General features: G+C 43.7%; 1 protein-coding gene across 1 annotated transcript in view; it reads left to right on the forward strand.

Annotated features, from left to right (window-relative positions):
- GPR50 (G protein-coupled receptor 50) overlaps positions 1-23,027 on the forward strand; it is a 66,311-nt gene extending 43,284 nt beyond the window's left edge. The window contains exon 2 of the mRNA XM_065410918.1: positions 22,159-23,027. Coding sequence (XP_065266990.1) covers positions 22,159-23,027 — 869 coding nt within the window. The remainder of the gene's footprint in view (positions 1-22,158) is intronic.
- The last annotated feature ends 4,380 nt before the right edge of the window (positions 23,028-27,407 follow it).

The following is a 27,407-nucleotide window of genomic DNA, read 5'->3' on the forward strand; positions in this document are numbered from 1 at the left end:
ATGCAAGTTCGGACTTAGCCATGGTGCCAAGGTTAAGAACTCTACTCTTGAGGTGTGTCTGTACTGCAGTCAGGGTGCGTAATTGCAGCATGTGTAGACATACCTGAGCTAGCTAGCAGGAGTACCAACAGCAGTCAAGTTGCGGCAGCATGGGCTGTACAAGACTGTTTGGGACCCTGAGAAAATTACGTGGGTGCCTAGCATGTGCTACTGCAATTTGATTGCTATTGGCACCTGAGCTAGTTAGATCAAAGCTAGCTGAGGTATAACTAGATGTGCTGCAGCATACCTCCTCGTGGCAGTGTAGACACACTTCGCAGCACTCTAAGGGTAGCTAATGACCCCAAGTGGTCATGAGCTCAGTTTTACATCTGACACCTGGGTGGGATATTGGTTCGATCCTTAAAGGGAAGAGCACTGCCTACTGACCAGCACTAGGTCCTGCAACACCAACATCTCTGCTCTCTTTGGAGGGCTTACATCGAAACCCTGCTTAATTCAGGGGATTAGAAAGGATCCCAGCACAGGACAGTATGGTCATGCAAATTTATGTTAAATTGCTCCCCTTACTCAAATTGTATGGTGTCCTAAGGCTGGGAGTAACTCTTCCACATTGGTACTGACTCTCCAGTGTCAAGCATTCAGTTCAGTGGAACAACTTGTGTGCCTAAAGCTGAGCACATGCATAAGTATTGGCAGGTTTGGGACTGCAATGACTATTTCCTACTGTATTGTATTTCTGTGCCACCTTTCATCTAATACCAGTGATTTCAAACGTCCGTGACTGCAGGGAAGTATTATCTACACTTTCCAGAGGGGAAACAGTACCGAGAGGAAGTGACTTGGTCCAGGCCATGTAGCAAGCCAGTGTGAAAGTTCTCACTGGAAACCAGAACTCCTATTCTCTCCAGTCTCTTGCTCTAATGACATCTGTACTTCCTCCCATGCACAACAGATAGGTTGAGTGTGTGCCTTTATACCCTGTGCTCAGAGCAGAGGGTGGAACTCGCCTCCGATTAGCTGAGTGTGAAGGTGGCTTGCAGTGCATTATTTCCAAAGGGTTACAGAATTCAAAATGGCATACTGTGTGATCCTGTGCACTTCTGGAAGACACAATAGCCAGTAACTTATACTCTTACTTTACACTACACTTAAAAAAAACCCTTAAAAAAATGGAAATGGCCATTCTTCACCAGCATGGAAAAACATGGTTCTTTTCCTTTCAGGAATTACAATGTTGATAAAATGTGATTCACCTTCCAGTAATATATATTCGTCATATTCGTCTTATTAGAGTGACAATACTTACTGTACTAATTCTAAACATATAGTACCCCCCCCAAAAATGAAGGGGAAACCCAATCGGATAAGATTTCCGACTTTGATATTGGAGTGCTCTAGTTAATACCAGATGAACGTCTGTAGAGTTTTAGGAAACACTCCGGGGTATTTCTGGTTACCTTTTATATCTAAATCTTTACAAGGTTCTTGAGTTACTCTTAGGACTGCAGCACTAAAAGCTTTGTCTGTTTTTACAAGAAATTGGATTCTTTTCACAATTTGATTGCATGATATTTCGAAACTAAATATGAAAGGAGGAAAAACGGGCCCAGCATTTTAATGGGTTCCCTCTGGGTTAGCATCTTGGTTGTTTGGCTAGTGTTGCTGGTGGCCTGTTTAAATTGTCACAGTCATATGGAGCTTTAATGAAGTGCAACATTTTTTTCACCGCTGATCTTTGTCAGTAGTATAAATCTGCCTCATCACAGTTTGTTACCGAAGGCATAATAAGGACCTTAAGTATCAAAAGGCAGCGCTTGGCATGAGTTTCCACTTTATTACTAGCATTGAAGAAGTAATTGCTCTTATTGGGAAGAATGTTTTGTTGCTGGATTCAGGAAGGACTTGGAATTTCTTGATTCGGACAACAACCCTACTCCAGGTGCTTCTGTGGTGCAGTCTTAATTAGCAATTAAGTTACGTGCCCTGTTCTTGTTATACTCAGAACCCCGGGCTTCGACATCAGCTAGAGTCAAAGGCGGAGTAAATAATGCAGCCAACCAAACATGCTTCTCCTAGGTGCACATCTACAGAAGGTAGTGCCACACTGATTACACCCTGGTCTACGCTTAAAATTTAAATTGACCGAGACATTCCTCACAGTGGTGAAAAATTCACACCCCCAAGGGCTGTAGTTAAGCCAACCTAATTCCTGGTGTAGATGCAGCTAAGTCGATGGAAGGATTCTTTCCCCAACCTAGCTACCATCTCTCAGGGAGGGGGCCTACATTGATTGGGGGAAAAACCCTTCTATTGATGTAGGAAGCGTCTATGCTATGGGTGCTACCACGGCATCGGGGCACCTGGCAGTGCTGCACCTGTGCTGCTGTAGCGTCCATCGTGTAGCCATGCCTGCTGAGTTTCACATTGTATTATCTCTGGGGAGCTCTCAGAGGCAGGGTGAGAGCCGTTCTGGAACCAATTGACCTTTTTCCACCAGTCAATGACTTTTTTCCAGGTTCTTAGGTCAGTGACACTCTGTCATTGGAGAACATCACCCAGTTTTGTGTAGGTGACACTATCTGACTCAGATGCTGTTCCTTCCCACTGTACTCCATCTCGTCAGGGCTGTTTCTTGGGCAGAATAAACAGGCGCAATTGTTGGCATGTCTGTGTTCTGCAGGAAAGCAGTGCCTGCCTTGCCGCTCAGGGCGACACCCTTTAGATTAATTGCCCTTCTTTAGGGTCCCACCCAGCGTGTTTGCTGGGCTCTAGTCTGCTTTTATCAACGTTCTCACTGGCTTCTGATAATGCACCAAGTCGATTTTTTGACATTATTTCTCCAAAGCTCTTTAATGCAGGCTAAGCCTGTGTCTTAGATGTCTTGTCACTCTGATCCTAGCTGCTCACTTTGTGGGTTGCTCACGGAGCCTTTGACAAAGTGTGAGCTTTTTTTTATCTACATTGACAGCATGCAGATTTGATCTTTGCTGAGGCTGGAAATCCAATTTCTTTCTAAACCTGTAGTAACAAACCCATCTTTTGTCGCCTCTTTTCAATGGTATGTGATTTTTGTAAAGTGTCCTTAAGGATTCGGGGTGAAGTTGCTATATAGCATTTTGGTTTTGCCGTTTTCTTGGGCACCACAACAGCTTGACAGAAGATAGATTAGATTATTAAACTCATGTTATTTTAGTCCCCTGAAACAGAAATACTTCATTGACAAACTAAAATGTGGAGTTTTGATAAGCCAACAACCACTATTGCAGTGAATCTTAACCTGAGAGAAAGAATTGAGGGGCGAGTGTGGGGGGGGGTAATAAATTGGGGGGAGGCTGAAATAAGGAACTAATATTTTTATGATGCCTCTTGAGTAATATCTCTTGAAAAACTGGAAATTGCTGAACTAAAATAACTAAATTTAGTTCAGAAAGCACTAAATTTTCAGCATGGCCTAACTGAAACCTCTTTTTGTGGGTGCAGATAACTACAGATGCTGACCCCTCCATTTTTTTGGGTCCAAATCATAATTTGCATCAGAAATTCCAGACTGATTCTCTCCCTTCCTCCCCACTACAGTCACCTGATTGGAGATGGACGGCCCAGAGGCATTTGAAAACGTCGCACAAATTCCAAAGTTTTCAGAAACTTTTAAGGCTTTCCCAGAACTATTTGTGTGACTGTTTATCTTTTCTATAAATGGGGAGTAGAGGAGAGGGATGCAGGATGGAAAAGAAGGTAGCCGTTCAGCATTCCCGCAGAATGAGGTTTTTATCAAAAGCTTACTAAGCATTACTTGTCTCTTATTGTTGGAGAGAAGTGGAAATGAAGGCATGTCCCCTAAAGTTTACAGCACTAAAAATCACTGCAATATAAAAATGCAGTACTCCTTTCATCTTGTATCCCTCCCATCATTCTGTCTGGCTGGGGAGAATTCACACACTAATAACACGAGGATTCATACCTTCACCTTCTAGCTCATTCAGCTGGTCTATCAACGTGTTTAGGATTAATATGGCTTTTTAAAACTTTTTTGGGGGTGTGTGGGACAGAAGGGTTGTTAGGGTATTTAGGGTTGTAAGTAACAAGAATTCATGAACTAGAAATATTCCCTTTTATTCCTGGTCCAGCTCTAAATGGCGCTATCTGAGATGCACTGAAGGAGGAAGCAAAGTCTTCCATACCCACCACCAACTGGATTTGTGTCTTAAAATCAACAAATGGTTAGTATTCAAAGACTTGCTCTGTGCCTCCATGGTCTGTAATGAGGTACATGGCTAACGCTGCACATTACACTTCCAAGTATTTAGGTATAGAAGTTAAATAGCTTAAGTGTAAAAGAGGAGAAAAATCCCTGTGATTTTTTCCCCCCCTGGATGATGGAAGTTTAATGACAGTACAAAGGGAAATAGTGGAAAAAGTTTGAGAAAACACTTGAAAGCGCCATTGCCTGGTGGTAATTATAAAACTTTAAAAAAAAATAAAAATAGTCCTTTCCCACCCTTAAAAACCCCAGAAGCGAGAGTTGGGTAAGCTTTCCAAATATAGGCTGCCAATCCAAAGTTATTTGCATTTCTTTGGTCTGCATCAATGGGCTTTCTTTCAAGATTTTGTCCGTTTTTGGTTTTGGTTGAGATGGAATGTGTGTAGGGTTTTTTTCTATTACTATGACAATAGAGCAGTTGTTTTCAATCTGTGGTCCGTGGACCCATGGGGGGTCCGCACACTATGTCTAAGATTTCCAAAGAGGTCTGCACCTCAATTCGAAATTTTTTAGGGATCCACAAATGAGAAAAGGTTGAAAACCACTGCAATAGAGCAATGGTTCCCAAACTTTGAGTTGCCATCCCAAATGGGGTCGCACCATCAGCAGATGGGGTTGTGGTGATCCCTAGTGTGCAGAGGATGCCATTTGGCATCACACAGTGTGACCTCACATGTATGGTGCATGTGAGGTTATGATGCACAGAGATCGCCATTTTGCTTTACAAAAGGGAATCTGCCATGCAGCATGACCTCACATGTACCGTATATACAAGGTCACGCTGTGCAGAGGATACCATTCTGCTCATAGAAAAGGCATCCTCCATGCTGTCTGGGGTCCCGGGACGAAATAATTCATTAAAATGGGGTCTTGCCTGCAAAAAGTTTGGGAACCCCTGAAGTTGAGCCTTTTGTGTCAGATGCTGGGCATACTCTTAAGAGATGGTCCTTGTTCTAAGGAGCTGATCTAAATAGACAAAAGCTGGGCGGGGAACAGACACACAAACGGGGGTGACTTGTTCAAAGTCAAACAGTGGGTCAGTGGCTGAGCCAGGAATAGAAGCCAGATCTCTTGACTCTCAGTCCAGGGACGTACTCATTAGATCATGTTGCTGACCCAGTAACGAATAGTCTTCTTCAGCGTGTAGAACTGAGTGCCAGAGTAGTGCCACATGCAATGCAGTTACAGCATCAGGCCCTCTAGACTGGAGAGCTTTATTGACATGCCTTTCTAGTTACTTCTAATGGCTTCTCCCCATCATTTCAGTGTCTCTCTTCCCATGGCATCTTGCCTTCATTCCAGAGGTGAAACTAAGCCGGTCTGATCCGGTACGGCATACTGGCAAGAGCCGGTACACCGTGCCGAACTGGACCGGCTTCTCCGGTGGTGATTTAAAGGGCGAGGGCTCCAGCTGCTGCGGGGAGCCCCAGGCCCTTTAAATCGCCACCGGAGCTCTGCCGCCTCTACCCCCGGGCAGTGGTGGCAGGGCTCCAGTGGTGATTTAAAGGACCCGGGGCTCCCCGCAGTGGCAGGAGCCCTGGGCCCTTTAAATCCCCGGCCGAGCCCGGCTGCCGAGCCCCTTGTAGCTACTAGAGCTAGAACTAGCTTGGGACTGAGAAGAGCTGATAGCTTGCTGTTGTGGAAGAGAAACAGAACTCTCAAAGGACAACAAAGGCTTCTTGTTTAGAGAGAGAAATAGAATGGTTTTCTTACCTTCCTGCTGCAGTAACAACGAGGTCATCAGTCTCTTCTTGACCTATGTTAAGTTCAGTCCTTATTACCAGAACCTCTGTATTGAGTCCTGAAAAATTTAAATGGAGAAGAGTTAGGGTTGTCACCTTTACTAATTACTGTATCAGATGTGCTTCAACTCAGTCGGCTTTGGTCATGTCCTCAGAAAGTCAGGCTTACTAAGAAGAAGTTCAGATAAAGTGGATAATGTTTGAATAAATAGTTGCAGTTTCTCCAAAGATCTTGGAGTTATTGTGGGAAAAGAATCCGCTCCACGGTGTGTTTCAGTATTTTAGAGCTGTAAGTATGTATATAAGGTAACGCTGCATTGTACGGTCCTTCTTTTTTATGCCAGAAGCCTAGATTTTGCTCTGTTCTGCTGCTGTGCATCTGGACTAACACTGGTGTCAGTGGAAATAGACTAAGTCTGCAGTTTTCAAAGAACAGGAGTGAGATGTAGAGCTGTGCAAATGGATTTTTTTCAGTTAGCTGGCAATTTGGGGAAAAAACCCTTGTTTTGGGGGGTGAAGAAAACACTTCCTTTTGACAAAATCTACACATTTGTAGTTTTTGATCTGGGCCATTTTTAAATAAACTAAAGGAAATTTTGAAACAAGTTTGTTTTTCAAACTGAAAAATCAAAATATGTTTAGATAAGGTTGAAATGAAACTTAATTTTTGGGGGGAATTGTTTTGTTTGAAATGAACAATACAGTGAAATCAACACTAATTTGCAAAACATTTTCTTGCCGATTTAGCATTTTTCACTAAATTTAGTTTGCTCTGCAGAGCTAACAGGAACAGTTAAGCATTATCTTTGTCCCTAAAGTTGGCTACAAATTCAGCGCTGTTTCTGAATTCACACTGGTTAAAAAGACCTGTTCAGTAGGAAGCTGATACCAGCACGTGGTCACTTTTCAGACTAGAAACGCACTTTAACCAGCAGCAATAGCAGAAGAGCACTATTACATCTCTTAAATTGAGTTCAGACATTACTTCAGAATACTAACAGGCGGCAAATAGTGGCAGCGGGCTGGAGCAATGAATGCCGACAAATAGCAGTGTAAGTTATTATATACACACTTTTTCACTGAGAAGGCTTTCAAAGCATTTTACAAACCAAACTGTAATCAGTGAGCCTGGAGTTGCATGGGAGCATATGAAAGTAGGATTTGACTGTGTGTCTCTCTCTCTCTCTCTCTCTCTCTAGCTATATAAGCACGATCGCTTCACTCTCCCATCCCTAAAAGGTCTAGGGTGGAACGTGACATCTGTTTAAAAAGTACTCAGGAACACTCTACAATGGTTTCCCGCACTCTATTCAGCTAAAACCAGAGGGAAGTAGAGGTGGGTCACGTAACTATCTGAGTTGGCCAGGGCACCTAGGTTAACTTCCCTGCTTCTATGAAGATCTCCCATGATAAATTCCCGTAGAACATAGCTAGCAATCTCAGGCACGGTATCTGTGTTGAATCTTTTCAGCTTTCAAACACTACAAATTCTGTCATAGTGCTGCAGTTGGGATCAGCAAAGGTGCTCCGGCTGGAGCTCCAGAGGTATAAATTAGAGGGCTGCCGTGAGGGCTTCTTGGCTTAGAAATTTGCTTTTTCCCATCCTTGTTCTGAAATGCCCTGAAGGTCATCAGATTCCGGATATGTTGCTAAGCTCATCTTTTTCCCGCAGGTATTTGAAAATGGCAATGTAGGGGGAATGGAGTTAAATTGACTGGCTTAGTAGTAATGGCTTATCTTAAACTGTACTGGTGTACTTGATGTATTTTGAAATTAAATCAAGGTGTCTAGGGTATGTGGCTAGAGCTGCCTCTTCACACTTCTTTACATATAGAAAACAGCCAGATCGGGACAATATGCTTATAGCCAGATTAGAATCTCCTCTTCTTCCTCCTCAGTCATTAGCAGATCTAACTTCAATAAATGCATCAGGGAAAAACTTCACAGCAACAAGGGATAAGCTTAGAAATCCAGAGAAATAGCAATATTAGGAACTTCTCGGTACAGGGAATGGCAAACGCTAAGGCCCAGAAATTCTAAAACAAGCGAAAGGAAAATGCACTGGTCAGAGTCTTGTCTGAGAATGGAGGGTAAAACAAAATTGGCCAACTGAAAGGAAAACTAGCAAATTTTAAATAAAAAAAAAAATCTAAACCTTAAATGCAAAAAGGATAATTATTAGTGATGGGTGAACATAAAAATGTGAACTTTCTTACCAAAAGTGGTGGATTTTTCATCTTTTGAGATTTCAGATCCAGACTGGATGCCTTTCTGCAAAATACGCTTTACCCCAGCACAAGTCATTGGGCTCAATACAGGAGTAACTGGGTGAAATTCTGTGTACATATAGGAGGTCAATCTGCATGATCTAATGGTCCCTTCTGGCCTTAACATGAAAATAAGAAACCCAGACTGTTGCTTAGTACTTGAATCCTTACCATTAAATAACAGGCTGGTAACCAGTCCGTGTCTGATATATTGGAGAGAACAGTTAATGATGACAACAGTCACCATGAAAAAGTGACACCATGTATGGCCATCCCAAAAGCCCAGGTAGAAATTCAGACTTAGCATGGCAGGCTTTCTGATGGTATACTGTAGTACGACTTCATTCCAGAAGCGGCATGCTCAGTTAGAGAGGGACCAAACCTGCATTCATTTGGTGCAGGAAGCAGCATTGATAGTTCTATCTTTAAGGAATGGTCATTAAAGTGAGGAAAAAGCTCTGAAGCAGTAGGTATCTCAAAGCATACCCATAGAAGAACACCTATTGACCCCAGCCATTCAATGACTTTTGAATTATTCCAACATATCTCAAAGGCCCTTCACTGCAGGAAAGGAAAAAGTTGAATTAATCTGGAGTATCAGCATTAAGCTTTCATATTTGGAAGGACCTTCACTGTGTCCTTGAATTCAGATAGTTCCATTTTCTTTAACCTTACCTCCCACAGATGCATAGACCATTATGAGATCTCCCCTTTACTGTCCATTCATTACCTCTGTATCATTTTACGCTGCACAGCCAGAATTCTGGAACATTTGACAGGTCATTTACATTGCCTACATGAAACTACACTTTATCCTAACCTATATCCTGATGTAGAAATAACCTCAGAGAATTGATTTTTTTTTTATTGACTTCTTAAATGCGCAGCTAGAGTACTGAACGAGCGTTTGTGGAATATGGAATTAACCTGCCTTACATAGGCTTTTCACTTACTTCTATTTAATTTGCTCAGTGTCATCCACCCGCACCATGTATGTTATAACAGTGTCCTGTAAGAGGGCCGGACTCACCCCCGCGGCGCCTCCTACTGGTCGTCCAGGGAATTAGCTCACCAGCCTTTGGAGCGCCCTCTGCAGGCCGGTGATCCGACTCGTTCTCTCCTTCTCAGCTCCCGTGTCCCTCCCAGGACCCCGGTCTCCTTTGCTCTGGGTGCTGCCCCCTGGCAGTACCCACACGCTAGGTCTCCCCTCCCTGGGGAACCCCCACCCACTATCCCCACCTTGCCTCAGCACTAGGCCACAGCCAGTCACCAACTAGCCCCCGCTCCCTGGGGCAGACTGCAGTATAGGCCACTCATCACTGGCAAGGAGGGTTTGTACCTGCTGCCTTGGCCTAGCCCTGGGCTGCTCTCTGCAACCCCCAGTACCCCTTGGCCTTCCGCTAGGCCACAGCCTGGGGCTCTCCAGGCTGGAGCTCCCCAGCTCCTCCTTTCCCCAGCCCTGCTCCACTCAGGTACGCTATCTCTAGCCCCTGCAGCCCGGCCTGCCTGCCTGCCTGCCTGCCTGCCTCTCCTCTCCTCTCTCTCTCTCTGAGTGCAGAGAGAGACTGCTGAGTGCCTGGCTCCCAGCCTTTTTATACAGGCCAGCTGTGGCCTGATTGGGGCATCCCAGCTGTGGCTACTTCCCCAATCAGCCCAGTAGCTTTTCCCTTTGCCCCAGCCCTCTGCCAGGGCAGTTTTAAACCCCTCAGTCAGGAGCGGGCTAAGTACCCCGCTACAGTCCTTAAAACGCTATATTTGTATGTGATAATGGAATTGATCCTAGTCCCTTTATGGAAGGACTGTTCCTAAAAACCCCTTACTCAAGCATGTGATCGTTGTTCAAATGAATCGTTAGCCCCACTGAGGCTATAGCTACACTGTGGAGCCTATGTCGACATAGCTATGTGGCAGAGCCCCCTATGGTAGATGCAGTGTATACTGATAGAGTTTTTCTGACAGTGTAGGAACACAACCTCCCTGAATGACGTTGTGCCCATAGAAGCACTCTTCTGGGGGTTTTGTGGTTATAGCTCTGTCACTGAGGGACTGTGTGGTTTTTTTTTCCCCCCCCCACACCCTGACCAACATAGCTATGACAGTAGAAGTTTTCAGTGTTGACCAGGCCTGAGGCAATAATGCAAGCCCTACATACTACAGTTAGGGTTGCCAACTTTCTAATGGCACAAAACTGAACACCCCTGCCCTGCCCCACCCCTTCTCCGAGGCTCTGCCCTGCTCACTCCATCCCCCCCTCCCTCCGTCGCTCGCTCTCCCCCACCCTCACTTACTTTATCCAGGCTGGGGCAGGGGGTTAGGGTTCGGGGGGGAAAGGGGGATGAGGACTCCGGCTTGGGGTGCAGGCTCTGGGGTGGGGCCGTGGATGAGGGGTTTGGGGTGCGGAAGAGGGCTCTGGGCTGGGGCAGGGGGTTGGGGTGCAGGGGAGGAGGTGAGGACTCTGGGAGTGCAGGATCTGTGGTGGGGGCGGAAGGGGTCACGGGTGCGGGGTCCCGGCGGTGCTTACCGCGGCTCCCAGGAAGCGGCCACCAGGTCCCTGCAGTGCAACCCCTAGGTGCATGGGTGGCCAAGGAGGCTCCGTGTGCTGCCTCGCACCTGCAGGTGCTGCCTCCGCAGCTCCCATTGGCTGCGGTTCCTGGCCAATGGGACCTGCAGAGTCGGCCCTGGGGCCCTGGCTGCCCATGTACCTAAGGGCCGCAAGGCCCTGGCGGCCGCTTCCAGGAGCCGGGTGAACTAGGGCAGGCAGGGAGCCTGGCTTAGCCCCGGGCCCCCGCTGCGCCGCTGATCGGACTTTTAGCGGCCCAGTCGGTGATGCCGACCGGAGCTGCCAGGATCCCTTTTCGACCAGGTGTTCCAGTTGAAAACCAGTCGCCTGGCAACCCTAATTACAGTAAGGGCTTGCAGGGTGAGGCCCAAATAATACTACAGTATTACTTTTACTAGCCCAACACATCATAGCTGACAGTTACTACCACAGAGTATTAGTGCTCTGTGGTGTCTGTAGAATGTGAAAGAGGAGAGCTAATGTAGCTTTCTGGAAGCTATTTGTATGAATTTTCCTTTACTTTAGAGAACTGATCTGTTATGTCAGTAGAATGGAGGTCAGTGACATACAAGTGAACATGCATCAAATGGCAGTCAAAAACATTGGGGGAGGGGGAATATCAAAGCTAATGAAGAGATTGTTGTCATGTGCTGAACAAAACTTTTATGACCTTATAGTTTGCTTGGGGAAAACATTTAATTTGTTTCCTTTTTGCAGCTTACACAAGCTTTGGTAGGCTAAAAACCTTGCATTAGGTTATAATAAGCCTCCTTCACAGTGATGGCCGGTGAAATTGTTTGCTGAGCCTTAGATTCGCCTCTTTCTGTTTGGTCTTTTAGCCTTAACTCTAATTTATATTTCTTTCAAACATGTTTCTATTTTTCTGTAAAATCTGAGAGTGGAAGCTTATTGTTTAAAATGCTTTTGATTATGTGACATTAGTAGGAGCTTTGTCAAATCAATCACCCCCAGAAACCTTTAGCTTTGTCATTGTGTGTCTTGGTGTGTTTTTACTATCATAGACTTTTGTGCCTGCTGGGGGATATCTTTAGTTGTTCTGGTTATGATAAAAAATGAAATAAACAAATGAATTTGATCTCAATCTAACAAGTTGCCAGTAGTTTATCAGTGTTTCTTTTTTTATTTCCATGATAAAAAGGACGTTTCAAGGTTTGCTGCCAGGTTTGTGTGAGGAAAGAATAGAATTGTTGGTATTTCTTTCAAGCTGCAAATAATATGCATTTTAATATGGCTAAATGTATACATTTAAGTACAAAGAATGTAAGTCATACTTACAGGATAGGGGACTCTATCTTGGGAAGCAGTGACTCTGCAAAAGATTTGGGGGTTGCAGTGGATAATCAGCTAAACATGAGCTCCCACTGTGATGCTTTGGCCAAAAGAGCTAATGTGATCCCGCATAAACGGGAATCTGGACAAGGGCTAGAGAGGCTATTTTACCCCTGTAGTTAGTACCAGTGCAACTGCTGTCAGAATACTGTGTCCAGTTCTGGTGCCTGGAATTCAAGAAAGATGTTGATAAATTGGAGGGAGCTCAAAGAAGAGCCACAAAAAATTAGATTAGAAAACATGCCTTATATCTATAGACCCAAGGAGCTCAGTCTATTTAGCTTAACAAAGAGAAGGTTAAAGGATGACTTGATTAGTCTGTACCTACATAGGGAACAAATATCTAACAATGGGCCTTCAATCTAGCAGGAAAAGATATAACACGATCCAATAGCTGGAAGTTGTAGCTAGATAAATTTGGATTTGAAATAAGGCGCAAATTTAACAGTGAGAGTTATTAACCATTGGAACAATTTACCAAGGGTCGTGGTGGATTCTCCATCAGTTACAATTTTAAATCAGGATTGGATGTTTTTCTAAAAGGTCTGCTCTAGGAATTATTGTGGGGAAGTTCTATGGCCTGTCAGGTCAGACTGATCATAATGGTCCCTTCTGCCTTTCGAATCTATGCAACATCTGTATCTTTTTTTTTTTTTTTTATATTCTCAGTCTAACATAATTTTATAATATTTCAGTTTCCTTGATGAAGGAATGTGGAGGCGGGGTGTCTGTGTGTGGAAGCAGAGCTTTGTATGGACAAAAAAGGACAAGGTAATTACTTGCCTTTCATCTGACTTGTTCAGGTGTATCCAACAGTGCCAGTTTAGAGAATGGCAGTTCCTCCCAAGTGGGTGGGTCTGAGGTTTTTTTCCCATCCAGTATTTGAATCAGGGATTGCTAAAATGCAGCCAGAGGGCCAAATATGGACTCATGGCCCATGACTACTGCCTGTGTAATTGCAAGGAAAAGAGAGAGCTCCTCAATTAGAACTCAAACATCAAGTATTTTCTATTAATCCATCAAGGCGAACCGTGAAAATACAGTGCTCATTTGTATTTTGATGGTTATTTATTCTCTGATGAAAATGATGCACATTTGTATGGAAGTTGGGTGCAGCCTTAAGAATGCTGACAGATTGCCAAAGAAGAATTTCACATATTGGGCCCCTGGATCCAAACTGCAATGTGCAGAACATGCAACTTTAAAAGAACTGAAGTGTGGCTTGTATTATACCATTCCCATATTAACCCTAATTTTAATAGCTGTTTGGATTTCTGGCATAAAGAGATGCAATAACTTCTGTTTATATTAGACGACAGTCAAAACCAATATATAGCTATGTATTACTGGTATACCGCGCATATCCTAAAACTTGCATTTCCATTCCCATTCCCATTGTGTTTGCTTGTGCACGTGCATATATGTGCTTTCTCTTACATGAGATCAAAATACATCTGAGGCTAATTTGAGGGAAACAGCTGGTAATGGTGATTTACGAGAATTTCCTGCTAGGAAGGTATAAATGTATTATTTGCAAGCAGGATTCTAAAGTGCTTAAGGGGGGGGGAAATGTAAAAGGATTCTATACTGACAACTGAGTGATAGTTAGCTCTAGGCTACCTTTAATATTAAATGGAGCTTTATAAATTAGAAGTCGGTACAGACTGGCAGCCCCATCCTACACACCTGTACTTTCCTGAGCAGCCTCATAGAGCTAGATTCTGATCTCATTTACTATAAGGTAAGGAAGAAATCAGCATCCTGCCAATTGACTTCAGTGAGTGCCTGACCACACGAGGCCTCATCCTGCTAAGGCCCCTTCTTCTTGCATGAGAAGTTCTTATTCATGTGAGCAATCCTGTTGGACTCAGTAGGGCTGCTTGCATAAGTGTTGTAGGGCTCTTGTGACAAACATTTGAAGGCCCAGATCCTCAGCTGGTATAAACTGGTGTAGCGGTGTTGGTGCAAATGGAGCAACGGCCATTTCCACCAGCTGAGGTTCTACCTTTTGCTTCCGCAAAATTACACTCACATCATGAATGCTCCTTTAGAAATTAGGGTGGAAGGCTTAACGTCACTGGGGCTACTTGGTTGAGTAAGAGTTGCAGGACTGGGTCCTTAACAAAATCCAGCTGTGAGAAGCCTTTTGGAAAATAGGGAATTTAATCATCAAGGATGCGTGGGGAGTGGGGGTGAGGAGGTGCTGTGTGTACAGACATGTTCAGTATAATCAAACAGGCACTGAAATAACTACATCGAGTTTAATTCACACTTTTGTTATTTTATTGCAAATCTGTGTCAGCACTTAGTTCAGATTAAGAGCATCTGTGAGTACAAATCAATTAGGAATCCTAGTTAGACTAAATCAAAATAAGGGCTTGTCTATATGGTGAGGTAATGCACTCTCTGGGGGTGGGATTTCTCAAGTGCGCTAACGTGTAGCACATGAATTGGTCTGTGTAGACCCTGCTGGTGCGCACTAGTGCATTTTAACATAGTACTGTTTCAAACAGCACTGTTAAAATGCACTGTTAAAATGCACCAAGAGGATTTGCATGGACCAATTAATGTGCAACACGTTGGTGCGCTTTAGAAATCTCACCCCCATAGAGTGCCTAAGAATCTTAAGATACCCTTAACTTGAAATAAGGGTCCACATGCAGCCTTACACCAAAATAACAACCTGTTTAGTTGGTTTTGGTACCAGTTTGTGTGTAGAAAAGCCCCAAGCTGTCAGTGCATTGGGAGGTACAAGGTACATTCCTCTTGATGGAAGAGCTATTAATGACTTAAAATATGACCAAAACTTTCAAAGCCTATGGCCTAAAGCTAGATTTTTAAATGCATGTTTTAAGCCTAATTGTCCTCATTTTTTTTTTGCTCCCCCCCCCCCCATCTACCCTTCCCCGGAAGGTGCTCAGTGCATGCAGCTCTGACTGACTTCAATTTCTGGGTGCTTACCACTTCTGAAAATCAAGCCACTTTTATATAAAAAGCATAAATGTAGGCCCCGGGTTTAAAACCTTTGCTTATATTTATTAAGAAAACACCATCCTACAATATCAGTCTGATTCTAAAGTCTGTGTAATGCTACTGGAGTTTCTAGGACTCTGCCTTTGATAATTAGTAAATTTCAAGACCTTTTTGCTACTGGAAACGGACTTCCAGTCCACACCCTCCATAAAGTCAGTGAGAACTATTTAAGCGAGTCAACGTCCCATCAAAAATAAATCCAGGGTTAGTTTTTCTGAAATGGCGCTTGGTTTAAAATTCCTGACCTTGTTTCCAGGATTCTGACGTCCATCCTCTTGGCACTGGGCTTTCCGGCAGGCATGAGAGCAGAGATTTCGGAGAGCAAGAGCAAACAGGAGAGAGGCTGGTTTTAGCTCAGTACAAATGGGATATCTTTATTATTTTAAACCTTATTTCTAATAAAGCCATCTCTCCTTCTCCTCACCCAGGTGCTCATAGTGATGCACAAAGAAAACAGTATCTGAATAACAAACATTCTTGTATATTCCAATATATAACACAATCAAATAACTCACCCCTCCCCCTTTCCGGGAACTTCATATTTTCATCTAATTTTCTCTCTGATTTGATTCCCCTTTTACTCAACCACCCCAATTTTGTGAGCAGATATGAGCAAAATTCAGAGCCTGGTACCACTACTTCTCCGGGGGCTGCAAAATGATTTGGTGCCTGATTCGAAGCCCATTGATGTCAATGGAAGTCTTTCTCTTGACTTTTGGTGGGTTTGCGGTTAAGCCTGCTGACGTGCCATCTCAGGGAGGGGATATCTAGACTGAGGGTTATCCCAACTGCCGTGGCAGCCTGTCTGTACTAGCGCAGCCATGAATTCTTTGCCAGGATCACTGGTAGTGTGGCTTGTCTCTCCCTGGCTTGTAATATCTCTGTTACTTCTATGTATACTTAAGTGATGCTAAAGGTATGAAACAGGATGTGAAATACCCATTGTGCAGTGAAGCTGATGCTTTGGAATGCACAGCAATTACATGATTTTATTATGATCTCATTTCCCCCTCCTCTTGTCAGTTACCTCTTGTGTGTTTATATGTAAATATTTTAAGTTCTTCAGGGCAGGGGCCATGTCTCTTATGTCTGTACATTTCACACACTTAAGTGTACATATCTGGTGTACAATGTACTGCCTGGGTAATGAGCAATAGGTACTAATTGGTGGTGGTGATTTGGTGTGCTATGTGAAACGAGTTGATGACCTACTCCAATACCTAGTGTGGAGGTGCAGAGGCAGCCAAAGCAGGCACTTCTGTACTGGGGGGAGGAGGTAAGATGGGGCCTGGCTGGGGCCATCCTTCTGCCAGCACCCTCCTGAACAATGCAGAAGAACCCCCGCAGTTCTGGTGGCTCCACGTGGTGCCTTGTGTTTTCCATCTGTCTGCAGACTCGGTAAAACACCACTACATCAGTGCACAATGGAAGGCAATATTTACAGCCATCCAGGCCAGAAAAGCGATTGAAAATGAAAGCTTGATTTTCATGGTAAACTGATCAGAGAAATTCTTCAATGCAGGGAGAGCATAGAAGAGGCAATATTGTGGCGCAGAGCAAGACTGAGTAGAACTGTCCTGGGAAGGGCTACCATCCACTTCCATGTGATGGAGAGTTAGCCAGAGCATGAACGTTTCTGCGCATGACAGAATTAAGTCTATCAGAGAGTCAGGATCGGTGACTTCATTTTAGAAGGCTCTGAATGAAGTGTGAAATCAGCAGAAAAACTGCACTGAAGCTCAACAGAAGCAGAAGTAAATAATGTCCTTAGATGAACCTAAAATACGCACATGGTTTTAAAAGGATATTGTAGTAGAGGGTCATAAGTTATGTTAGGAAAACTGACCAAGCGAGAGGGAATGTAGATGGCATTGAAGCACTTGGCATTGCACTGAGGTGCTGTGATTAGAGAGCATAAAGATAAGGATTCTGGGCAACAACCTGGTTTGGGTGTTTTTGGGTTAGAGAAATAATATTGTCACTTTAGATCACAAGGAACTCCGCAGCATCTTGGAGTCAAGAAGTGATTGTTAGCAGGAATTGGAAAAGGTTTATCGGGAACATTCATTTTGATGCAGGCCCTGTGCATAATGGGTCAAAGATGTTAGCACTTTACATGGGCTTTAATAACTTTTCTTTAAAAATTACTCGTATTGTCAGCCGAGCTCCAGACTCAAAGGCTTGGTCTACACTTACCCCCCAAGTCGAAGTAAGGTACGCAAATTCAGCTACGTGAATAACGTAGCTGAATTCGACATACCTTACTTCGAACTTACCGCGGTTCAGACGCGGTCCACACGCGGCAGGCAGGCTCCCCCGTCGACTTCGCGGTACTCCTCTCGTCTAGCTGGAGTACCGCAGTCGACGGGGATCACTTCCTGGTTCGATTTATCGCGTCCACACCAGACGCGATAAATCGAACTCGGAACTTCGATCCGCAGCCGTCGAACTACCCGGTAAGTGTAGACTAGCCCTAAGTCACCATGAACCATTCTTGAGTCTGGATTCTTGTTTTCAGATTGGGGGAGGGGGGGATCGAGCTGCCCTTTCATCCTGACATGAACTGTTGGCCAGTCCTGGTGACTTTGTTTGGACTAAAAATAGAAATGATCCAAGCCAACCATCTAACTGCAGCTTGATTTTGGATTAGCCTATAGCATTTGCAGCAACACCGTAGCCAATGATTGTAGCTGAACATAGATCTCTGGAAGCCTGGTTATGGATGTCACATCACTACACAGAGAGATCTTTGTAGAGTTTGCTCAATTATCTTGAAACCTTTTGAGAGACTCTGGTAGTCGCACTGACACTGGGATTTGAATTTATGAAACTGATCAATGGGTTGAGATGCTGCCTGTAGCAAGTACAGACCATAATAGTTAAGCATGCCCTCTGCTGGCGTTCCACTGGTTCTTCCCTGTATTTTAGAGGTAGAGGCATGGAGGTAGCTTTTTTCAAGTGCACTGTCCCTAGCTGACTCCACAGTCTGGCTATCTGAGTAGCTATTTGATTGGTAGCTAGGATTAAACAACATTATCAACTCCTCTTCATGGCTCTTCCCGTGGGCACCTCTGCGGTTGCTCCTCTGTAGAACTCTACCAGTGACACTGGCTGCTGAATGAGCATATCCCTGCTGCCAAAAGCAGGAGAACCAGCATCGAAGACTCATTGTTGATTCCAAAGATCTGCCAGGTTGGGAGGCTACAACTTTTGGTAGCTCACCCCTCTGAACCAAAGGGATGTTCACTTGGAAAATAATGGAGTTTCCTAGCCCCTCTGCCCCACTTTTTCCTGCAAGTCTGTCCAAGACGCCAAGTCCAGTCTATTTTGGGAAATAAATCAAACACCAGCCTACCCTATGGAATATACAGCAAACTTGCTTATCTGAGATGTAATATCCACAGATGCCACGAGCTCAGTCTCTTGCTAGTTATGCGAAGTAGCAATACACTGCTTTAGTTTGAGTGACAAGCTGGGTAGCAGAGGTTTCCCCATCACAAAATGTACCAGATTTGGAAAAATGAGCAATATGTGCTGCTGCCTGAGCCGCAGTGTGGACTGAGATGGGATCTCGACGATGGGATCTTATTCTGTGTTTTCATTTTCCTCCTCTTCCTCATGCTAAGTGTACACAGTGCTTTACATCTTTAGCGAAAAAGGAGGGTTTGCCCCAAAGAGTTTACAGTCCAACGTATACACCACATGGGAAACTGTTCAGATCCAAGAACACATGGGGTCCTTGTCAGCGAGGAGAGATCCATACAGGGAGACTTGGTAGGAGAAGTGGGTTTTAAGGAGGAATTTAAAAGGGGGGGATGGGAGGGACAAGAGAACCCCTGTAATTTTCCAGTTATTTTTGGTTTAATGCGTTTTCACTGTTTCTATTCTCATAACTTTTAAAATGAAAAATGGCTTTTCAATTATTACAAATATTTTGTTTCCTTGGAATTTTTTTTTTTTACTAACTAGCAAAAGTAGAATTTCTCAGAGGCTTTTTATAACAAATTTTAGTGGGAAACTTTATTTCCTGGGAAACTTCAGAAATAATTTTGAAAAGTTTCTTGCAAAAAGTTTGGCATTTTTGACTCTCTGCTCATTTTCTATCTTCACTGGATTATTTCTTTCCTTTGTTGCTTCTACACCTTGCAATTTTCCCCTAAACTTGTAGCACATGATAAAGTGTGAATCCCACCTCTTCCTCCTGCTCCTCCCCTAATGTGACATTTCATCCTCTTGTCCCCTTGCTGAACTCAGCCTGTACCTGGTCATGTTCTTGTCTAAGCACTGCTTTGCGCTCTGCCCAGTCTGGCACTGGAGGTGCTTCTGTTTTGAAAGGAAGAAGATGACTGGTGTTGGAGTCTAAGGAATTGTCTACACCTGAAAGGTAATTCAGATTTAAAGTGCAATAACTATTCCAGAAAAATCCCATGTGTAGACAAACCTATATCGAACCCAAAGGGGTTAGGCTCCAAAAGCAGCTCCTTTTTTTGGAGCTCTTGTTCCTAACTTCAGGCCTTCCAACCTCTTCTCTGCTCCTTTTTCTTTTCAAACCTTTTCCAGAAACCAGTATATTTACTTCATGGTTAATGCTTCCATTGTCAAGGCAGTAGGCAGACCTTTCTCACATTGGACAGGTGCTATCAATTGCTGAGAGTCACTTCCTCTCTCTGCTGCATTCTAGTGGCTGCTCTGCAGAATAGGTTATACAGCTCTCACAGAATGCATAGATAGCAATGTCGGCAAGACAAAGAATTAATTGGAACCATAGTATTTTCAGAAGAAAGAGGGGATAACGTTTCAGTCAGGAGGAAACCGTGGCAGAGAGAAGCTTTAGTAAAAAAGTCCAGTTGAACCTCAAGAACTCTGAGCTGGCAAGCAAACTATGTGGAGATGGCACGAAGGGTTCATCTCAAGTCACTTGTATCTTACCGTATGTAATACTGTGCAACAGGCCTCTAGAATGTAGGTCACATCCCCCTCTAGTTTCTAGTTCACATAGCTGGTGGCCTACTATGGCTGCTAGCTCAAGCAGTAGAGGTCTGTTCTGAAGGTCCTGGCTTCAAACACTGCTGATGTCCCATAGTGGAGGTTATTGCAATGGCAATCCAGGTTCATAAGAAAATATTGTATCTAAGCAATTGTGGGATTCCACCCCAGAGTAAGCATAAAAAAGGGAAAGATTCTTAACCAAGCAAGATCCCTTCTTAAGAGGAAAATTCAATCCATAAGCAGGTGTAGGTTTCACCTTGCCACTTAAAACCAACAGGCAGGCAAACCAACAGGCATTCACTTTTTTTTTTATTTCTAAGATCAGATTCTTGTGAGTTTTCACATTTCCCATTACAGCTGCAAGAGATTCACAGAAGACAGAGGATGGGGATTGGCACAGAATTAACCTTAGCATTTAATATCTTCCCAAGTTCTCTGCTGTCAGGGCTGTGTGTTACATCTTTGAGGTTAGAATCGGAGAGCCCTTGTGTGAGCTTAGAAACCTTTCTCTGGGGAGGAAAATAGAGGGAGCTTGAAGATTTTCCTGTAACTCAGAAAAGTGAGCTCTTGTGATGAACCCATTATCATACCGAGGGTTCAGAATGAATGGCAAATAACAATGTTTTGTGAGGCTAATTACGGCAATTCTCCTTTCAGTGGAAATCCAGTGTAGCTCCACTAACTTCAGTGGAGTTACTCTAAATTTACACTGGGGTAGCTGAGAGATTGGCCTGTCCGTTTTCATTATTCTTTGTATAACAGTAGCTCTGAGGCCCTGTTGAGGGACATGGCCCCGCTGTGTTAGGTGCTGTGCAAACAAAATATTAACGTTCTTATGAGAATATCGATGGGAAAAGTCTCAGGATCCGAAGTGTGTCTTTCTCACTATTGAATGTAAAGGGAGGAGTTTAGTGATCTATGATTATTACTTTTTTTTTATTCACAGCTGCTCTGTTGAAGACAATGCTAACTCCGTTGTCTCTGTTACGATCCTAAAGAATTCTCCCTGGTGAACTTTCTCCAAGCTAGTGTACTGGCCCCAAACCTTGGGTCCCACGTGCTCTTGGTTTGCTAGGGCTGGGCAGATTTTAGTTTCTGGCTCTGGGCCAGCAGGCACACTCCAGGTGCAGACCGCATGTCTGATACCCCTCTTGGTAGTGGGGACCCCACAGTACAAGCACCAGCTCCGGGAGTGAAACAAACACCAGCTCTCCCAAGCCTCCCCAACAGCTATTGAACTCTCCCAGAGTTCCACTGAAACTGTGGACCCTCTGGTGTAGTTTCTCCCTTTGCGGACTCTGTGGCAGTGAAAGCAAGGGACACACAGACTCTGCCTAGGAATTTGTAAACACACGCTCACTTTACTCGTAGACAGCACAAGGGCTATACAAAGCCACAAAACCCAACAAAACCTGCCCACAAATCCCTGTCTGTTTCATCACTAATCCACGAGCCCTTTGGCCAATGTCTTTTCCAAGTGGTCCAGTATTCCTCCTTGTCTGCCTCTGGTCCTGGTGTGCTCCCCACCCTTTATACTGGAGTGACTCCTTTTTGTAATGTTGCAATCCCCTTTGTCAGGTGATCACCCCTATCTGCATCAAGACTCTCATCAAGTGATCTGTTGCTTGGTTAAAAGCCCACCTGGGAAAAGTAGTTTTTTTGTGAAGTGGCTAGCTTATGTGCTTAAGGGGCTTCTATTTGAATGGGAGAACATCCAGGTTAATGACCCTTGATCTCTTTCCTTTGTTAGCCCTTGCTGACTGCAGAAACTTCTCCGGACACCACCTGAGGTTTTCAGCTCAAGATGGGGAGGGTACAGGGCCAAGGTGAAGGCCCAGAACCATTTTACAATCAAACTGGCATTCACAAAACAAACTGGAGTTTGTAGTTTTGCTATAGATATATACAAACCTACACTAACCTGTCACAATCTCTCTTCTCCCTTTTTTGTAGGTAACATCTTTGTGGTCAGTCTGTCTGTAGCGGACCTAGTAGTAGCGGTGTACCCTTATCCTCTCATCTTGAGTGCCATTTTCCATAATGGATGGACACTGGGAAACATTCACTGCCAAATCAGTGGGTTCCTCATGGGCTTAAGTGTCATTGGGTCCATTTTTAACATCACAGTCATAGCAATCAACAGATACTGCTACATCTGCCACAGCCTCTGGTACGATAAACTCTTCAACCTGAAGAACACCTGCTGCTATCTTTGCCTGACCTGGATACTGACAGTGGTGGCAATTGTGCCAAACTTTTTTGTTGGATCCCTGCGATATGATCCCCGGATTTATTCCTGCACCTTTGCCCAGACTGTAAGTACATCGTACACCATAACAGTGGTAGTTGTTCATTTTATAGTCCCCCTGTCCATAGTGTCATTCTGTTACCTACGGATTTGGATTTTGGTGATTCAAGTCAAGCACCGGGTAAGACAAGACTCCAGGCAGAAGCTAAGAGCAGCTGATGTTCGGAATTTTTTGACCATGTTTGTGGTTTTTGTCCTCTTTGCAGTGTGTTGGGGGCCGTTAAACTTTATTGGTCTTGCTGTCTCTATTAATCCTTCAGAAGTAGTGCCAAAAATTCCAGAATGGCTCTTTGTCCTGAGTTACTTCATGGCCTATTTTAACAGCTGTCTCAATGCTATGATATACGGGCTTCTCAATCAGAATTTCCGAAAGGAGTACAAAAGAATCCTACTGACTCTATGGACTCCGAGGTTGCTGTTCATCGACGTGTCGAAAGGTGTGACGGAGGGACTGAAAAGCAAGCCCTCCCCAGCTGTAACAAACAACAACAACCAAGCTGAAATACACTTATGAATCAGAGCAATGCTATGTATTCTGGGGTACAGTTGTGTATATACTATAGTATGCAAAAGCTTTTCTACCTGCACATTTAAAACCTGATATCACGGGGCCCAATACCGCCAGCACTTACTCATCCAAGAACTGGGTCTGTTTCTACAGATGGCGTCTGAGTCCCTTACTCACAGAAGTAAGGCTTTGAGTAAGGATTTGCAGGATGGAACCCACTGACTTTATTTTTCCTATGCCATTTTTCACCAGGTGCCTAGGTGACTTCGATGCACTTGCCACACAGGTACTAATGATCTGTTGGAAGCAAAGCATTCAAAGCGCCTGTAGATGCAGTTGTAGTTGAAACTATAAGACCAGGCAAAAAGCCCTCTTTTTTGAATTTTTTTTTCTAATTCCATCCTTTTAGCATTTAAGTAACGCTGAACCAAATGTACAAGATCTGAGCTATAAATTGCATGACTAACTTTGTACCTTTTTAGGTTAGTAGGATTAGTCAGTGGTCACATAATATGGGCATGATGGCTTCCACTGTCTCTTTAGGGTTTAGTAACTAGCCAGTACGAGATGCAAGGGAGGCAAAAGCACTGTTTTTGATTGCCTCTATACAGATGTTGAGTACACTTGCACTTTCTTTTCCAGGCTGTGAATAAAATACAACAAATGACCTAATCTAATTGCAGAAAGAGGTTCTGAGCCTAATTCAAATGTTAGACAATATTCAGTAATGGCCTGCATTCATTCCAAACATCTCTCAGAAGTCCTGTCATGTGAATGTAACGAAGTGTAGCAGAATCCCATCCTTTTCATTCAGATGCCGACTTTTAAGAAATAAATAGAAAGGAGAGCTCAGTGAAAATAATATTTGCACTTGCAGACAAAGGCAGAAAGAAAAGGGAATGTTCATCCCAAACGTGTCTCATCGCGTATGCACCGTTACATGAATGCAATGAAAAAGGCAAGTGGAGAGTTTTTCTTCTTTTTACTCTTGCACAGAGTTACAATACGTAAATGGGGAACCTATGTAAAAATATTTACACGCCCCGAAAAAGAGTGTGAACATTCTCAGTTAAAGCCTGAGCTCTGCCCCTTTGTGGTTGCTGTCAATGCACTACAGTATTGTGTAGGTCCGTGTTACAGGCGACATATATGCACAGTGGGCAGAGTTAAGGCTTCTTTAATTGTTGGAGGGCTTTGTCTGTAAATGTGAATTATTATTATTATTTTTTTACCCTTAGACCAAATTGAGTTCCTTCTTGAGAGGGCTTTTAAAAAACTGGTAGAAGAACAAAAAGTGAACTACTCCTGCTCTCAAGCGGTCCCATTAAATCAATGGGCAAAACTCTGCTGTCAGTTATAGGGTGAGCTTCAGTTCAAGCCAGTAGAATTAGGCTGACTTTACATGGGTGTAATAGGGACACCGAGCCTGCTCCTGTTGAAGTCAATGGGAGCTACGCTGTTGATATTGATGGGGGCAGGATCTGTCCCTTGCGGCAGAGTTTAGCCCAATGGGACTAATCACATAAATAAAGACAGAAGGATGTGACCCTGTCTCTTGTCAAAGAAAGGACCCAATTCTGCATTAGTGAAATCTATATTTTTTGCCATTGATGTCAGTGGGAGCAGGATTTGGCCCACAGGGCTGATCCTCTGAGGCACAAAGGCTGAGACTTTTCAAAGGTATTTAGGCACCTAATGGAGACGGGTGCCTAGTGGGATTTTCAAAAGCACTTAAGCAGGTTAAGCACCTAATTCTCATTGATATTAATGGGAGTATGGCACTTAACCTGCTTACGCCCTTCTGAAAATCCCACTAGATGCCCATCTGCGACTGTAGATGCTTAACTCCCTCTGTATATCCGGCCCTGAATGCTTTCTGAGAGTTGCTGAACGTCGCTCCCACTGAATTCTGTGGCGGGGAGGAGCTGGGAGAAGTTGTCCGTTGAAAGACTAAGCCCAAAAAATGTACATGGTACATCTCCTAAATAAGCAATACAATGTAAAAAGCTGTCACGTGGCATGACTTATTGCAATACAAATTGTATTTACAGGGGGCTATGACAATTTGTTACTGCACGTTTTCAGACTCAAACATCTCAGCCGCTTCACATGATCATTGTGTTTTAAATGCTTGATACAATTATCTCATAATAGGAGCTAAATTGAGTCATGTTTTTAAAAATTGGCCTTTGGTTCTGCAGAGTATGGCCAAATAAGGGTATCTGATATGGGAATTGGTCCTTTTTTGTTCAAACAATACCCATCCGAATGGATTGATATTGTTCTGTGCAAACAAAAAACATTGAGTCAACTTGGATGCAAAAAGCACCAAGGAATTTGTAACTGCAGGGTATATCGTTCAAGTTGTACTCATACAGCAAGTTCTGCTGTGCTGTGATTCTAGTTTCAACTGGTTTGCAATTGTTTGTTTAGAATCACATTTGCAAATAATATCCTTAAAAAGGAGCACACGTGGTTTACTAAGACAATCGTATGGAATCCTTTAAAATTTGCCAAATGCCTCAAATTCTCCCTGCCCCACTACTGAGACTTGATATCCTGGATTCTTTATCTTTTTAATGGACTGTTCAGTGGAGGTCATGTGTTTTTCTTTTTTCTGAAGCTTGCATTTTGCACTAGGTCTTGTTCGAAACCCATCAGAAGTAACAGCCAGTCAAAGTCAGAATAGAACTTTGTAACACCAAAGACATCCCAAGCAGCCAAATCTTGGGGGTATCTGATCTAGTCCTGTAGCAACAGGACTGCGTTATGGAGCCCGAACTGCCTCTGTGGAACAGCACTTCAGGCCCGTGCTGCAGGAATTAGAGGTGACATACTCCTATGCATCGAGAACAGTCGCTGCTGACGTGAACTAGACAATGTGACAGTGCAATATTCTTGCAGCAGCCCTTGAGTAGCCTCAGCTCTCAGAGAGGTCAGTGAGAGCTGCAAGTACTCAGGGCCATATGGGGACGTGGTAGGTATCTACTGCACTTCAACAGCAGGTCCTTTAATCGCCTGGGCAGCACCTTACGAACACAGGGCCTGATCCTGCCCCGTAAGAGTGGGATTGGGTCCCTTAAAGGAGCATAGTGCATCCTACAAAATGTGAACGTTGCTGTAGTACAATCATTTCAGAAGCACTTTGTGTGTCTCTGTAAGTCAAGGCTGCCTGGTAATGAACATGGTGAGGTAGCAGCCATGGTTGGGACCTTGAGCCAAGCTGCACTGGAGTTGATGACTGCAACATAAAGCAGATTAAAAATGGAGAGTTCAGCTCCGAGGAGAGAACCTGGTGCCATGATGCCGAGGGTGCTTGGAAGTATAGATTGACTCTTATATTAAATTCTTTTAAGAGTACCCCAAGAAGGAGTTCCTTGTTTGAGTTTCTGGTTGTGGCAGCCTAGAAGAGATTGCTAACTGGGTACCAGGAGCTTATTTGTTAACATTTGTTTACAGGAAAAAAGGGAAATGGGTCTTAAATTGGGGATCCTGAGGAAAAGTCTGTGTTTCCCTATTGGAATAAAAAGTGGGGTTTTGAAAGTGATCCCACAGCTTAAAAGAAGCTATGCCAGCTGTGGATTTGGCCTTGACCCTTGGAATTTGAAGGTCATATTGGGATCTCCCTTACACCAGTAATAAACCATTTACTCTGGATTAACCCTGGTGTCACTGAATACTGAATTTGGGCCATAATTTTAAAATTGCCATAGTAGCCATGAGTGAGAGAATTTATTGCTGTGAAGGGAGATGAATCTCTTGCCATTTGATGATGCCAATGAATGTTATTTAATCTATTTAAGAAGAATGTAGTTGAGGTATTTGTATACAAATCTATACTGTTTCCATTTAACCATTTGGCTAAGCATTCTTCACTTTGCTGATCTCTTGCACTTCATTAAGAAAACTATTTATTCCCTTTATCTATCAAAACTGTAATGTAGCATTGGATTGTTTATTGTTTTTCTCTTTTAGCAAATACGTTTTTTGAAATAAATATCTGAAATGACTCCTTGGCTTTTGGTTATGACTAGAAAGCAGATTGGTATGAGCAGGTACAACTGGTTAAAAGTGGGAACTGAGTTCTTCCAGGACATACATGAGCCTTGGATGTGAAATTCCAATCTGGAATTGGAGCACTCAAAAATCTGGGGAGTGTCTTCAGATCCCTGGTGATGGTCCAAGTCCACCTTCAATACAGGAGGATGTTGGGGAACAGGAGTCATTATACAATGATGCTTCATTCATAAGTGGGGGGGGGGGGAAGAACACCCTTGCTCAGAACTACCATTGACTGGGATGGCTCCAGGGCCCTTTGCCATGTGTGTTTGTCCCTTAGCCATCCAATTGTGGGATGCTGTCTACATCTCTTTATTACCCATTTCT

This window comes from Emys orbicularis, chromosome 9 (assembly GCF_028017835.1).
Source record: "Emys orbicularis isolate rEmyOrb1 chromosome 9, rEmyOrb1.hap1, whole genome shotgun sequence".
NCBI lineage: Eukaryota > Metazoa > Chordata > Testudines > Emydidae > Emys > Emys orbicularis.